Consider the following 16,441-nt stretch of genomic DNA (forward strand, 5'->3'; position numbering starts at 1 on the left):
GCAAAGAGAGCGCAGAGCCTGAGATACCCAGATCCTGCAGTGTCAAAATCTGGTGGTTCACTGTGTCAAAGGCAGCAGAAAGGTCCAGAAGGATGACAACGGAAGAGCGAGAGGTTGCTCGAGCGATGTGAAGCTGCTCAGTGACAGCAAGGAGGGCAGTTTCTGTTGATTGGCCAGACTTGATGCCAGACTGGTGGGGTTCAAGAAAGTTGTTCAGGTGGAGATAGGTAGAGAGTTGAATATAAATGGCACGCTTGAGAGTTTTGGATAAAATGGAAGACAGGAGACGGGTCTGTAGATATTTACCTCAGACGAGTCAAGTGTTGGTTTTTTGAGTAGTGGGGTCACTCTTGCCTCTTTGAGGGTGTCGGGGAAACAGCCAGTTGACAAGGAGATGTTGATGAGATGGGTGAGGAAAGGAAGAAGGTCAGGTGCAATGGACTGGAGAAGGTGAGAAGGGATAGGATGAAGGGGGCAGATGGTTGGGCAGGCAGAGGTAATCAAAGTAAGAATTTGATTTGGAGATAGAGGGGTGAAAGAGAGATTTACATGATGAAGAAAAGCCTGAATGTATATGCTGAATGTAACTGATATTTCTTTTTTTCTTTTTCTTTTTTAAGGTCATGAACATGTATGGAGAATTGATTATGGAATCTGCCCATCACAAGGTAATCTTAAATTCTACCTAGATAGCAAGCATATTTTTTCCAGGTGGGTAATGTTTTTACCTGCCAGGGTTATAAAAAAGTGCCAGTAATTAAAGGAATAGTTTGACATTTTCATTGACAATTTGGGAAATATGCATATTTGCTTTTTTTGCCAAAAGTTAGATGAAAAGATTGGTACCACTCTCATGACTGTAAGCTAAATATGAAGCATAAAGACTGGAAACGTGGGAAACAACTAGCCAAAGATAACACTGTCTACTAGTACCTCTAAAGCTCACTATTTCATGTTATAGCTTGTTTGTTTAATGCATACAAAAACTAAAGTGTGAAAATGACTAGTTGTAGTTTTACAAGGTTATATGCTGTACTATGTCAGTCAGATACAGTGACTACCTTGAGACTTGTGAGCCTCAAGGTAGAACCTCACCTTGAGGTTGCCAGGCAACAGGTGTATACAAGGGCTTTAGTTAATCGCAATACTTGCCTACAATTGCAGAATTTCCCTATCTATACAGTACTTGAAGAACTTAGATAAGATAACAATTTTTAAATGTCTATCAGGCCAAGATCTATTTTTCTTTTTTTTCTTTTTTAAAGATTACCCAATGTGTTTGAATGGCATAGTCTGACTAATATAAAAACACATTAACTCACACGGGCCTAAATTATTGTAGTTTTGTCATTTTGATCTCCTTTTGTCCCAACTCTTAGGTACATTTCCTCAACAGCTTCTTCCACAGGCAGCTCATGACTAAAGGATATGATGGTGTTAAGAGATGGACAAAGCAGGTTAGTTCTAAGATGGAAGTGGTGTGAGGGTTTTTCTCAGTTTAATATAGATTGCTGTTTTCATGTCATGTAAAGATTTAGAAAAAACCATGGAACCTTTTTTTATTTTTTAAGATTGACATAACAAATGAAGAGAAAGCAGCATTAGTGGCTTGAACCCCGTCTTTCTTGCACAGGTGGATTTGTTTTCTAAATGTTTGCTTGTGGTGCCCATCCACCTGGAGGTTCACTGGTGTCTGGTGACAGCTGACATGGTCAAAAAGAAGATCTGCCTTTACGACTCTCAAGGGAACGCACTCCAAAAGGTTGCAAGGGTAATTTCATGTATTATTTTTTTTTTTGTCACTCTAACAACTTACTTAAACATTTCAGTTGCTTTTCCTTGCAATAAGTTCTTATCTGTAAGACATTGTAAAACTATGTTTTTCTTTATGCTTTTCTTATGATAGAACATCCTGAAATACTTGTTGTCGGAAGCAAAAGAGAAGAAGCAAACAGATTTTGAAAGTGGTTGGGCGGTGTCGTTTGATGAGGTATGTTCTGCTGGTGTTATAGCCTGTGATGGTAGACTACATGAGCTGCTAGTGGTACAAAGGGAAAAAAACAGACCTCTTGCGATTTCTTGTCTCTCCCTGCTGTCCTTTACAGATAATCCCACAACAGAGCAATGAAAATGACTGTGGAGTTTTTGTCTTGGAGGTACCAACATGCGTGTCAAGCTTAATATACAGTACATGACTTTAATCATTATGGTGTCTCACTGTTTGAACTCATTACATACTAACTATTTTTGATCTCCTTTACAGTACTCGAGATGCCTTGCTCTGGCAAAACCTCTGCAGTTTTCACAGAAGGACATACCAAAGATACGCAAGAGAATCTACAAAGAGCTCTGTGACTGTAAGCTCCATGAAGAGGGCTGAAGGCTATTCTATGTATGTATGTATGTATGTATGTATTTATTGCCAATAGGGGTGGGCGATATGGCCAAGATCTTCTATCAGGGTATATATCATTTTATATCACAGTAATGGTATATTTCAAAAATACAGCAATTGTTCTGTAAAGTTGAGTTAAAAAGAAAAGATTTAAAATTGCAAAACTAAAATTCTTTCAAAATGGAACCTTTAAGGTGTTACAGGTTTTAAGGTTAACCTCCTCCTGCTCTGTATTTATAACTTCACTCTCCTCCTTGTCTGCCCAAATCCCGTCACCTTGCCATGCAGCTGGATTAGCAAGAGAATAGCTTCCAGGGTGAAAAAGGTACTGCCAAATCTCTGCCGGTGGACCCATTTCTACTGATACACGGTATATATCACCCAACCCTAATTGCTGGTAATATGTGCTGCTTCTGATTAGGGTAGTCCACACTTGTCTCTGGGCCTCATTAGCAGCTCCACAACAGCCTTACAGCACTGTGAGTGCATAGTGTATGGCTGACCCCAGTAGGAGTGTCTTAAATCAGGTGCATTTTCATGCTAAATCATAATCCTTGTATGATTACTGTATTTATACGATCAATAATCAGTAATCAGGCATGTTATTTAAGGAAATGATCTTTATGTTCCTGTTAGACCTCGACTTGGAGTTTACACATCTACAGTGGACCTACAGAGCCTTACCGGATGGACTGCCTGTCAACATATATCTAATCTGTCTCGGTCCTCAACTGTTTTTTAGGTGTTACTTAGTTTTTAATTGAAGGTGCTCTAAGTGATTTGGGGTGGCGTCACTTCTTGTTGTTGTTCGAAGTATTGTCAAACAAAAAGGAGGCTAGCTCGCCCCTTCCTCCTCCTCAAGCCGTCCCCTCCTCCTCCCTTCCGCGCACTAACCCCCCCCAACCCCCCACACTGTTATGTTTCATGGTCCAGGTTTGCACAGTTTTTTTGTTGCCGTTTGTGGAGCATGGACTGTCTACAGAGACCGTGTTTTTTTTACAGTGTGTTCAGGGGACAGGCAGCTAGCAGATAGTGAGGAGATGTTTGCTGTATGTGACAAAAAAATTTGTAAAAACAAAACAAACGTGTGACATCGCTTAGAGCATCTTTAAGTATCTGTACACCTTATTTGCACAATTTGTAAGTCTCATTTTACTTCATTTGACATTTTTTGGCACCAGATGGCTGGATAGAAGCTGTGTGTATTGTTTGTAAGGAAACTGGAATCTGTGTCCAAAGGCATAACAGAAATATGTATGTAAAGTTTTAAATAAAAGCAGACAGCTTCCAAACATTTCATTAAGTTTATTTTATGTTTTTACTGGACTGATCAGGTTCTGTATGCACTGCATGCAGAATAGCATTTGTCATTTATATTGGGGTACATACACATTTGTAAATACACACCTTCCTAGCTATAGACAGGTATTTAATTCATATCCAGTAGATTATGGCTGTATTTGAGTGTGTCCCTGAACAGTTATAAAACATACACTGATTAGAAAGCAATGCTCCAGATAAAAAGTGGAAATGTAAGGCACAAGACAAACTGTGTGGTTTTCAGTATGAGAACCAGATCAAATGTATAAATATACTTTAATATAATATGGAGCAACATGTAATATTACCAAATGCATCTGTTCACAACATACATTTCTATTACTGACCTTGTCATTTACACTAGATATAATAAAATACAGTTTTAACAAATATTGCAATTGTTTCCTGTCTCTTCTTGTGAGCTCACTCTGTAGTGTTGAGAACAGAAAAACTTTCATCGGTGTAACTTCATTAAATACAAAACAATAAAATGGTTCCAACATTTGGACTCATATTAAGGTATAGAACAGAGAAAGCTGAATTCACCAATCGATGTAGTGTCTCTCTCCTCCTTTTTGTGTAAAGCATCACAGACCACCAGCTGATGTGCTGTGTGCAGGTTTCTGATAACACATTATGTAATTTTTGGGTACAAAATTTGCTCAAATGTATTCCAGCGTGACCCTCTACCTAGACTAAGTGTAGTCCGGTTTGATCATAATAGACAGTCTGGGGCCTAATCGTCGTAGAATCCCCACTCAATTTCTGGCTCATCGTCAAGGCGTATCAAAAGGTAGGACAGCAGCTGGAAGAGGTTCTGCCACAGGCCCAAGAAAAGGTACAAGTAGAAGTCGCTGACATCAATTTGGCAGTGTTTCCCTGTGTAATTTATATCGCACACACACTCAAAACTGTTCACGTAGTTTATACAGAAGCCTCCGTACATACACGGGTAAGAGGCACATTCATCCACATCCTTCTCACACCTGGAAGGAAACAAGACAAAAGAATTATAGATCAAAAACAAGAAAAGGCACCATGTAATAGACTACTCATTTTAGTATTTTTGCAACAACTTTTACGTTACATATAACATATTGTTGATATAGCAGCTTTAATCACAGGCCAGGCTGGATTTTGTCAACATTTCTGGCTCATGACCCTGAGTTTAAATCCCAAGATTCTCATGTGTAGATGTAGTAACAAATCAATTTAATGTCAATTATGTTGTGTTTAAAAAATAGTAAATTATTCCTATTTTCAAAATGTATCACAGACATATCAATATACTGTATCAAATCTGAGTGGCCTTGTGTGGATATCTAGCGACCCCGTGTGGAGCTATTAGGTGTTGATCCCTAGGGTTGAGCAACCTCGCAGGTCAGCAAAGAGGATTAAACGTCATTGTGGCTGTCCTACCACTGTCCTGTGAAACCAGGCAGGCAGTAACAGGTGTTGTCTTCTTCAGAGCAATTCCCTCCATTAAAGCAGTTGTAGTTCCATCTTGTACCCACGCATGTAGATACAGGCAACCGAGGAAGTCTTAACAGATAAAAGAACACAACAAGGACATATGTGAATGTCCTCTAGATTGGCACTGGTTGATTTCACATTTACTTCTTGTAGTGAAACAATGGAAATGTGTTTATTTTTTCAGTGTTATACAGTACAGGCTAACAGTTTGGACACACCCTGTCATTCAATGTGTTTCTTTATTTTCATGACTATTTTCATTGTAGATTCTCACTGAAGGCATCAAAACTATGAATGAACACATATGGAATTATGTACTTCACAAAAAAGTGTGAAATAACTGAAAACATGTCTTATATTTTAGATTCCTCAAAGTAGCCACCCTTTGGTTTTTTGATAGCGCTGCAAACCCTTGGTGTTCTCTCAATGAGCTTCATGAGGTAGTCACCTGAAATGGTTTTCACTTCACAGGTGTGCCTTCTCAGGGTTAATTAGTGGAATTGTTCCCCTTATTAATAAAAAAGCAAAGGGTGGCTACTTTGAAGAATCTAAAATATAAGACATATTTTCAGTTATTTCACACTTTTTTGTTAAGTACATAATTCCATATGTGTTCATTCATAGTTTTGATGCCTTCAGTGAGAATCTACAATGTAAATAGTCATGAAAATAAAAAGGAAACGCATTGAATGAGAAGGTCCAAACTTTTGGCCTGTACTGTATGTAAAAGCACTTACGGATTGTTTTCAATGTACCATGGGATTTCAGGAATTTTCTCCCTGTAAGAGACCAGTTTGTAAATCAGTACAACTCCGAGCTCATTAACCTATTACAGATGTATGCTAATACTGTACGTTTAGTGTCACAGAGATAATAATAAACTGTGGAAGAACTCACTCGCAGTATTGGCCCGTCAGATCCTTAGGGCAGAGGCATGCGTAGCTAGTGAAACCTTTGAGGCACGAGGCACCTTTGCTGCAATTGCTGTTTTCACACGTATCAACTTCCAGCTCACACTGTATGCCACTGTACCCCGGCTCACACACACACATGAATCCTCCAGATAGGTTGATGCAGTTGCCGTAGATGCAGGGGCTGGAGATGCAGGCGTCTGTTGGGTCTTGACACAGTGGCCCCGTCCAGTCAGAGGGACATGTGCAGTGGTGCAGGTCAAACCGGTCCTCACACACACCCTGGTTATTACAAGGGTTGGGTTCACACACACTGGCTCCCCAGCAGCCGTATCGCAGCGCATCCTTGCTGTTTATCCTCGTAAACTGCTCCTCATGAGGTCTGGGGAGGTTCAACTCTGTGTCCAGGTGGAAAGGGAGAGGAAGGCCTCCGATCTCCACCGGGCCCAGACAGCCAGACAGGTTTACTCCTGCGTCCAGGTTTAGTCCCCCCAGGAAAATATCTGCTTCCTCCCTAAGAAAATCAAGGTCACCCGTAGATGTTTTGGACACGCTTAGCTCTGTCTTGCCTCCATCCACAGCCATGACCCACCTGGAGGTCGGGAGTGTCTGGCTCTCCATGCTGAGCTCCACAGTGTGCCACTCTCCATCACTGATTGGACCCTGGCTTTGAACTGTCACCTTGAGAGAATCCTTGTCAGCCCCAGCCTGGAGCTCCATGACCACATGAGAGTCCAGGAGGGAGACGGTGATGTAGTCCGAGTCCTTTTGCGCATGCAGTAAGGTGGCAGCGGACTGTCTTGTGCGGAAGCTGAGGGAGACACTGCAGAGGCTGTGCTTAATCTTCCCATTGCTCCGGTAGTGCAAAATGCTGCTTTCAACCCGAAATGTCACGTTAGACAAACCTGAAGGAGAAAAATGTAAACTTACTGAATTGAAATGACATTTTTACTATTTACTGTAGTTTTCCCATTCATCTGATCTAGTCCAGTGCCAAGACATAGTTCCCAAACTTACTATAATTATTACTGCTGTGCATTAAAGCCTCTGAAAACTTGGTTTCAAATCTTAAAGACCAACTTAACACCAGGCTGTAAAGCAGTTATTGCCCTCTCTGGCTGAACGTTACAAACCTTGTTGGATCAGTTGTGTCCTAAAGCACACCTTAACATCACTGCAGGAAGGCAAAAAGTTAAACCAAGAGGTCATCGAAAGGTTTCAGGGCCCAGGGTGTTAAATTATTCAGTACTCATGACTAAATAGGATACAATCGGTTCAAATTAAAGTTTTGAAAAGAAAACCTATTCTGTTATTATTTATGTTTATGTAAAAATCTGCTTCATCTGGACTGTGTGTTCTAATTGATGCATGGTAGTATGAATCATCTTTTCCCAACTGAGCCCACTTCAAACCAGTACAAAGAGCATGGATAAACACACAAATACAGTAATGGGAATTAACTGTTAACTGTTCTAACTTTGGCAAAACATTGCGTGTTCATGTAGGTACCCATCGGTCAAAGTATAAAGCAAAAAAGTTAAGCAGTCTAAAAAAAAGGGCCTACATGCCAAAAAAAAATCTTTAAAAAAAAAATAACAGAGGAAAAAGGCTTCCAAAATGGGTCAGTAATAACACAAGGAGAAAATGAGAAGAGAAAAGAAGCCTTTGAATGCAGAAAAGTGAGAACTTAATATATGGTAAATACTGTATGTGTGCAAATACAACCATGTGATGGTAGGAAAAACAGGAACGAAAAGGCTTGGACTGGCAGCTACTCGGGATCAACGGCTCCCCTCCTTTTCTCTTTGTGAACATGTGACATCTCCAGGTAGACTTGTCATCATAAACGTCAACAGGCATGTGGCGGGAGACTTAGTCTGACCAGGGATTACCACGTCTTAGAGGAATCCTATGTAGGATCCCTGCCTCAACGTTGTTCCCTTCTGTAATCAGCCACACTGTAATTAATCAGTACCTGCACCAGTGAGACCGCACATTGCAGACGGTCCCTCCAGTGGGTACAAACTAAAATAAAAAATGAGCAAGTATAACGCTAGGCTTACACATGTATTATGGATCCTTTTTCTTTTTTTTTTACGAGTCAGGGTGGTTGTACACATTATACTATTTACAGCAGAGATCCTATTCCTTGGCCATTCTTAGAAAGGCTCTGAGACTTTTCTTTTCCCCATGTTATTTCTACACAGGAATAGAGCAACAACAGGTCCTCATATCAAGACACTAACACTCAAAGCCCTGAGAGCGGGGTTGACAAACAGCAGAGGCGGGGCAGGGAGACAGATCACACCATTTCACCTCCTCACAGCGCTGCCCTGCAGTGTTGGGGGGGCAGTTACAGATGAAATCATCCCATATGGAGTAACACACTCCCCCGTTGAGACAGGGGTTGACCTAATGAAGAGAAAACAACCCAAATAAATCCTAGCCTCCTGTACATTCTACAGTGTCCTCATTCATTATTAGTGCAAATAAGGAATGAAAATCTGTCACTAGTGTTGCGCATCAAAGACAATATAATGATTGATATAACTCACAGCACAGGCATTGTCACTGATGCATCCTTGTGAAACATTGATGAGTTGCTCCAGGCTGTATGATTCCACTGGAGTTGCAATGGGAAAGAACTGCAGTCTTTTGCTGTTAATCCTCAGATCCTGGACACATCCCTTAAAGTAGCCACCAAACGAGGCAGAGGCCCTTGAGTCTGGTAGCCCCCCAACGTAAACCAGATCCCCAGGATGGACCTGGATGGGCCTAATGGGCATAGAGCCCTGGCTCTGGGCTGACTGGATCAACATGGCTGCCATTCCTTCCAGCTTCACAGTCACCATATGGAAATGGCCGTCACTGACCGTACCCTGACCGACAAGGGTCTCAAAGTTATTGACCTGAACTTTGACCCTGCCCTCTTCCATCCACAGGCGAAGGTACTGGCTGGTGCTGTTGGCCAGGATGAGGAGCAGGCCGCTGGACTGTCTGGTGCGAATGAACATGGATATAGTCACAGTATCACCTGGGTCATTGTCCAAAGAGAAGAAAGCATAACTCCCCAGGTCTTTGTTTCCAAATCTTGCTGTGATGTACTCTGCATGGGCACAAGGGAGAGAAAAAGCCTCCAAAGTCAAACTTTTAACAGAACCTGATGAAAAGAACATCTTAAAGGAATAGTATGACATTTTGTAAAATTTGCTTATTCGCTTTTTGAACAAGAGTCAGATAAGAGGATTTGATACCACTCTCATGGATGTCCATTAAATGTGAAGCTACAGCCAACAGCTGGTTAGGTACGCTCCTTCCAGGAGTCTCCATTGGTTGCTTGGCAACTGCTCCGTGCCAAGAAATACTCCAGCACATAACCCCCGTAAGAATGGAAAATTGTCCTTTTTACACTTCGTTCTTTTCGCAGATTAAACAAATGAGATACAACATGAGTTTAAATATTCAGTTTCCTCCTGTTTCTTTATTTTAAGCTAAACTAACCGACTGCTGGTTGTAGCTTCATATTTAGCCTAATTGTCCATTAGGCTAAATATGAAGAGTTTTTTTTATCTTCTCATGCCTTTGCAGAAAGCAAATAATTGTATTTCCTGCAGTTGTCAATGTTATGGACCATAAACATTCATTAACTTCATAAAAGCTTGTTTTGATAAAGAGGTGAGCGTATGGACTATTTCCAGCATTGTTTTTTGATCAGCAGAGTGCTCTTTGTTCATTGAAAAGAAGAAGCTGCTGAGGAAACCAAATGATGAAAATGCCTCTGCATGACGGGAGTCTATAAGAGGACTGGTGAGCTACTGAAACTCACGTTTTTTTAATCCTCAACCCAGGTGTTGCTAAATGCCTCCTAATGCATGACTGTTTGGCTGAACACGGTGCTATTTCTACTTTCTCTGTAAGCTCCTTTACAGTTCACTGACTAATTTTATCATCCTACATTGAGATTTCCCCACTGATACTAATGAGGTTAAACTTGACTCGACCTTTACCTGATTTTACAGCATGTTTTACAGTAATTCTGTCTAGAGAAGTGTTATGTAAATGTTGCAATTAGTGAAAAGTATACTCCACACACATAGCATGTCAATTTTTTTTAAATATATCTGTTCATACAACTACGCATTCTGTTTGATGCAAATCTCATCTACATTTAAAATCTATAACACCAGTAAGACCTACACATTATACACAAACACATTACAAATAAGTTTCATCATCCCAAGGTAACTCCTGCTTGTCATAGTCCCACTATTTTATGGATTAAATTAATACATTTTTTTGTTAAAAGTACCAAAAATGGTGATGCCTCATTAGAGCATAAAAAGCTATTTTTTGAATGGTATACTTAAGTTTGCTCATGTTTTCTTAGAGGAAAGAGACAAAAAGCAAGATAACATTTTGGGAACTGAACCACAGTTTTGGTTTTAATTTAGATACATTTTTTTATTGTGTTTTTATATATATATATATATTTAGAACATACAAATACAATTGAACAAGAACAACAACCCTCTCCCACACCCCACCCTCCGCGGTCTCGAGGAAAACAAAAACAAAAAAATAAACAAAAACAGAAATCACACCTTTTCTAGTCGCCCTCCTCTAGTTTTTGTGATGCTGAGGTCATTAGGACTGTTATTTGATACCTTTCCATAGGTCTATAGTTGATGATTTGGCTTTGTTAATCCTTGCTGTAGAGAGCTCAAACATAACTATGTCCAGAAAATACGGCAACCACTGTTTTTACAAAAGCAGAATATATAAATCCAGGATAATTGATAAAGCGAGGCTTGACCTAGTCTAATCTGTGCATCCTGGCTTGGTGCGTTTCACGAAGGCCAAGCCAGGCTGAGGAGGAGCGACTAGGTCGAGCCAGGCTGAACTAATTCAGATAGATGAGCGTCTACGGATTTCCTCAAAAGACCGCGAGGTCGATCACAGATTTACTGATGCCAAAATGGAGAACACGCATTGTACATACTTTATACAGAGTGAGCAGCAGCTTCTTGTGGAAGTATGAAAACGTGAAACACAGTATTTGTATAAAAAGAAAAGAAACACGGACGCTGTAATGCAACAGTGAGAGAAAGTGTAGCAGACGATCACGGACCGACTGAATGCGTAAGCAGCCTAAATACATCAACTGACCACTGCTCTGAATTGAAACCGTCATAATCCTACCATTCAAGGATTAGGCTACTAATCATTTGCACAAATTACCAGTTGTACTCTTTGCCTTAAAAGTAAGCAGAAGATAATGTTACTCAGGAAATTTACCATGAAGAACCATTTTCTATAACGCTAGAATATGAAGCGTAAATATCTCTTTCACTCTGTTCCTCTCTCTGTCTTTCTCACGGGATACAATATAAATGTCCTAAGTCATATTAACGTACACTGCTCGCTTTTAATGCAAAGTGTACAACTGTTCGTTTTTGCAAATGACAGTGAATCATTGAATGCTTTCAGTTAAGAGCAGTAGTTCATAAATGTTTATTTTTAGACTATCATTCAGTCTGTCCGCTATTATCTGCCACACTTTTTTTTGCTTTTGTTTTATTTTTTTTATAGAGGACGACTTTCCTTCTCTACATATTATATGCCTTGCTCCCTCATATATATGGACATAGAAAACAAAGACACTGAAGAAATTGGACTCTAAAATCTAGAAACTATAAAGATAATTAAGTGATAAATTCTATGCACACTGTTAACATGAATGGAACAGAGTATATTCATCAGTTATTTCCCCCCAGGCAAAATATAAGGTCAAAAACCATTGAGGTGTCCTCTCCCTGTTGTTCCATGAATGTACAGTAGCCTACATCATTATATAGTTACTGGTCCAGTGAACTAAGACTATAATTTGGGAGGATTGTACAATTACGATATGTTCTTAAAATTGTACAATCCTCCCAAATTATTGTCCCAGTTTACTGGACAACACAAATTGTGTGCTAAGAATGCCAAATACAATGTACATGGAAGAGGAACAAACATGATCCTTATTGTTAAAGAATTTAAAACAAAATTAATCAACTAAAGTAATTCAAGGGCATTGGTCAACTATAGAAATGTACATCATTGTATGTATTGCCCTTAGTAATAAGACTTCATTTAAAACACATTTGAAATGTTATCAGCCTTTTCTAATTATCTCAACAACTGCCATAATATATTCATCAAACTTCTAACAACAATATGTGAACAGCAGTCTTCATACAGCAATATAACAGTAACAATGACTGTCACATGAATAATTATTTAAAAAAAAATAATGGTCACAACTTTAAATAATATCAGTACTTAAATAAACAGCAATATGCACCTGTTGTATTTTAATCCAGGCTGATAAGAACAGGGTAAAACCTCTGCTGGGTGATCTGGGGCCTGTTTCACAAAACCAAGATAAGGGATTAAGGCGGGATTTCCTGGTTATCCTGGATGAATTTAGACTTGACTCGGTTTCACAAAAGCAGAGGAACATAAATCACCATGGAGATTTATTCTGTGCAGCTAGCCTGCTGCTGACCAGGCTAACAGCCAGGATTTATTTAATCCTGGAACCTTTTCTGTTCACTCAGCAGTGGTTTTACCCTTTTGTTATCAGCCTGGATTAAAAAAAACAGGTGCATATTGCTGTTCATTTAAGTACTGTTATTATTTAAAGTTGCGACCATTCTTTTTTTTTATAATTATAAATTTGTCATTGTTACTGTTATATTGCTGTATGAAGACTGCTGTTCATATTGTTGTAAGAAGTTTGATGCATATACAGTATTATGGCAGTTGTTGAGATAATTAGAAAAGGCTGATAAAATTTCAAATGAGTTTTAAATGAAGTCTGTTACTAAGGGCAATACATACAATGCTGTACATTTCTATAGTTCCCCAATGCACCTTAAATTATTTTAGTGTATCATTTCTTTTTTTATTCTTTAACAATAAGGATCATGTTTGTTCTGCTTCCATGTGCATTGTATTTGGCATTCTTAGCACACAATTTGTGTTGTCCAGTAAACTGGGACTATAATTTGGGAGGATTGTACAATTTTAAGAACATATACTAACTGTACAATCCTCCCAAATTATAGAATTAGTTCACTGGACCAGTAACTATCTAGTGATGTAGGCTACTGTACGTTCATGTAACAACAGGGAGAGGACACCTTAATGGTTTTTGACCTTTTATTTTGCCTGGGGGGAAATAACCGATGAATATACTCTGTTCCATTCATGTTTATAGTGTGCATGGAATTTATCACTTTATTATCTTTATAGTTTTTAGATTTTACAGTGCAATTTCTTCAGTGTCTTTATTTTCTGTGTCCATATATCCCAGGGAATAAGGCATATAATATGTAGAGAAGGAAACTCGTCCTCTATAAAAAATAAAAAAAACATTTATGAACTACTGCTCTTAAATGAAACCATTCAATGTGTCACTTGTCATTTGCAAAAACGAACACCTATACACTTTACATTAAAAGCGAGTAGTGGAAGTTAATATGACTTAGGAAATTAATATTTTAGCCAGTGAGAGAGAGGGAGGAACAGAGTGAAAGAGATATTTACACTTCATATTCTAGCGTTATAGAAAATGGTTCTTCATGGTAAATTTCCTGAGTAACATTATCTTCTGCTTACTTTTAAGGCAAAGCGTACAATTGTTAATTTGTGCAAATGATTAGTAGCCTAATCATTGAATGGTAGGATTATGACGGTTTCCATTCAGAGCAGTGGTGAGTTAATGTATATATTTAGGCTGCTTACGCATTCAGTCGGTCTGCGATCGTCTGCTACGCTTTCTCTCGCTGTTTCAGTACAGCGGCCGTGTTATTTTCTTTTTATTCAAATAATGTGTTTCACGTCATCATACTTCCACAAGAAGCTGCTGCTCACTCTGTATAAATGTACAATGCGTATTCTCCATTTTGGCATCAGTAAATCTGTGCTCGACCTCGCGGTCTTTTGAGGAAATCCGTGGACGCGCATCTATCTGAATTAGTTCAGCCTGGCTCGACCTAGTCGCTCCTCCTCTGCCTGGCTTGGCCTTCGTGAAACGCACCAAGCCAGGATGCACAGATTAGACTAGGTCAAGCCTCGCTTTATCAGTTATCCTGGATTTATATATTCTGCTTTTGTGAAACAGGCCCCAGAAAAGGCTCCAGGATTAAATAAATCCTGGCTGTCAGCCTGGTCAGGAGCAGGCTAGCTGTACAGAATAAATCTCCATGGTGATTTATGTGCCTCCGCTTTCGTGAAACCGAATCAAGGCTTAATTCATCCAGGATAACTGGGAAATCCCGGCTTAATCCCTTATCTTGGTTTTGTGAAACAGGCCCCAGGTGTAATTTAGAGTCGTCATTAAGTAACAAAACAGTCGGGTTAGTAGGAAGTCAACATCCTATCACATCAGATATTATTGATGTTGTTTTATTCCAGAACTCATGCACCTGTTCACACTCCCAGCGGGAGTCCAATATGTCCTATGGCATATGTTAAAGTGGATCTTCTGGTGATTTGGGTTCTTGGAGCAATGGAAAATGTTGTCCCAAACTGTCTCCCTATTAATTGCATTCCCCTCAGGGCTCAGCTCTCGCTCCCATTTCCTTGCTATTGGGAGTCCTCCTATGGATGCTTGCAACAGTTTAGCATAGATCTTGGACGCTAACCCTCTCACAGGAAAATCAACAAACCATTTAATGACTGGGTGCACCTCAAAACTGTTTCCCCATGGTACTCCATAACATTTTAGGGCTGATCTTAAGCGCAGATACAAGAAGAAGCATGTCCTGGGGACCTCAAAGTTTCAATACATTTGAAATGACAGGCAGTGGTGCTAATGTGTGTATGTCTTACCCTCTGCACAGTTGTTTCCCTCATATGGCCTTTGGCACTCACACATGTAGTTCCTCCAGCCCTGGCTCACACAGCGCCCTCGGTTCTGACATGGGCTGTCATCGCACTTGTCTTTGTCGCTACATCCCACAGTGATGTTTTCCTGGGAATCTGAATCTTCTGGCACTATAGCAGGCAACACCAGACGTGAGTCCACAAGCACATCTCTAAAGCAGCCCAGAAAAGCAGGTGGGTAGTCTGCTTCATCCCCTGCTCGGCCCGAACCCCAGATCGCCCCGACTGCTCCTATGAAGAGGCTTTGACGAACTGTTTCTGGCTCGGGGAGAGCAGAGGCTTGCTCAAGCAGCTGGATTTCAGCGCTGGAGTCTCTGGTGCAGCTTCCTTCACTGCAGAGCAGCCTGATGAGGCTGACCACGCCGCCCAGTGATGCTTCCGCCGTGTGCCACTTGTTGTTGGACAAGTACTCAGGCAGCTCCTGAACCAGCGTGCTGGAGCCTTGACCTCTCAGGCTGCGGAGGCAGAGATGTCCGTCCATGAGCTCAATGCTGAGGAGCAGGTCGTCTACTCTGCGCTGCAAGAGGGTGCCGACCGGTCTCGCTGTCCTGAAGCTGAATGTCACATTAAGAGGAGCCTCTGGATCGAGAAGCTGAGTCTCTATGTACTTGTAGCCTCTGTACTCAAATGAGAAGACGGTGGGGGTCTGGCATTTAGGGCCGGTGAAGCCAGCAAGGCAGGTGCATGTATAAGTGTGCTGATCATTAACAAATAAGGGAGAGCATATTCCTCTATTCTCACATTGGTTATCATCACAGCCTGCAAGTGCAGTCGTGCAGTTCTCTCCCCCATATAGTCGCCCATTTTGGCTGTGTTGGGAGCAAAGGCATCTGAAACCTCCACTGCGGCTCTCACATAGACCACCATTATGGCATAGCTGTTGTTCACATCCGTTGATGATCTCATCAGAGAAAGTGCCTGGAGAGACAAATACAATCCATTATTACTTCTTTAAAACAATCAAAATGAAACTGCATGCAAATTTTAAACACGTCAGTGACGTTCAGCACACAGTCACAAATATGTGTGTAGAAGCAAATGAACTGACAGAATAAAGATGAAAAACCAAAAGAGAAACCAAAACAAAAGAAAGGAAAATATAAAATACTAATACATCTGCTAAAATTTAAAGCAACTATACAAATGCATGTTGTGCTTTACACTATACACTTGTTGGACACCTCAGCCAAAACAAACTACAAAATAACAATAATCAGGTTAGATGACAATAGGAAAAAATACTTAAAAATATGATACACATTTCCAAATAATAATCATCTCTGATTACAACATACATACTGTAAACATTACCTGTATAAAGCAACCATAACATCCACATATGCACGCTGAAACTCAACATTGTCCTCAATAAGTCATCAAAATTACGAGATGTTTGGCAATATCTTCA

General features: G+C 40.1%; 2 protein-coding genes across 8 annotated transcripts in view; one reads left to right on the forward strand and one right to left on the reverse strand.

Annotated features, from left to right (window-relative positions):
* Positions 1-3,415, forward strand: part of LOC114565549 (sentrin-specific protease 2) — an 8,960-nt gene extending 5,545 nt beyond the window's left edge. For 2 of the 7 annotated variants that reach the window (XM_028593660.1, XM_028593662.1), the window contains exons 5-10: positions 621-668; positions 1,380-1,457; positions 1,634-1,771; positions 1,907-1,990; positions 2,106-2,156; positions 2,264-3,415. In XM_028593660.1, the coding sequence (XP_028449461.1) occupies positions 621-668; positions 1,380-1,457; positions 1,634-1,771; positions 1,907-1,990; positions 2,106-2,156; positions 2,264-2,380 (516 nt within the window). In that variant the 3' untranslated portion in view covers positions 2,381-3,415. The remainder of the gene's footprint in view (positions 1-620; positions 669-1,379; positions 1,458-1,633; positions 1,772-1,906; positions 1,991-2,105; positions 2,157-2,263) is intronic. The other 5 variants (XR_003693940.1, XR_003693939.1, XM_028593661.1 and 2 more) reach the window with 5 other exon arrangements.
* A 1,036-nt stretch (positions 3,416-4,451) lies between these two features.
* LOC114565979 (protein crumbs homolog 1-like) lies at positions 4,452-15,900 on the reverse strand. The gene is made up of 8 exons (XM_028594320.1): positions 15,775-15,900; positions 14,980-15,730; positions 8,655-9,205; positions 8,346-8,511; positions 6,086-7,004; positions 5,926-5,967; positions 5,135-5,257; positions 4,452-4,701 (listed from the first exon to the last, which is right to left on the reverse strand). Exons 1-8 carry the CDS (start codon positions 15,898-15,900, stop codon positions 4,452-4,454), a joined length of 2,928 nt encoding a protein of 975 aa, XP_028450121.1.
* Positions 15,901-16,441: the final 541 nt, after the last annotated feature.

The sequence above is a fragment of the Perca flavescens genome, chromosome 12, assembly GCF_004354835.1.
Source record: "Perca flavescens isolate YP-PL-M2 chromosome 12, PFLA_1.0, whole genome shotgun sequence".
Lineage (NCBI taxonomy): Eukaryota > Metazoa > Chordata > Actinopteri > Perciformes > Percidae > Perca > Perca flavescens.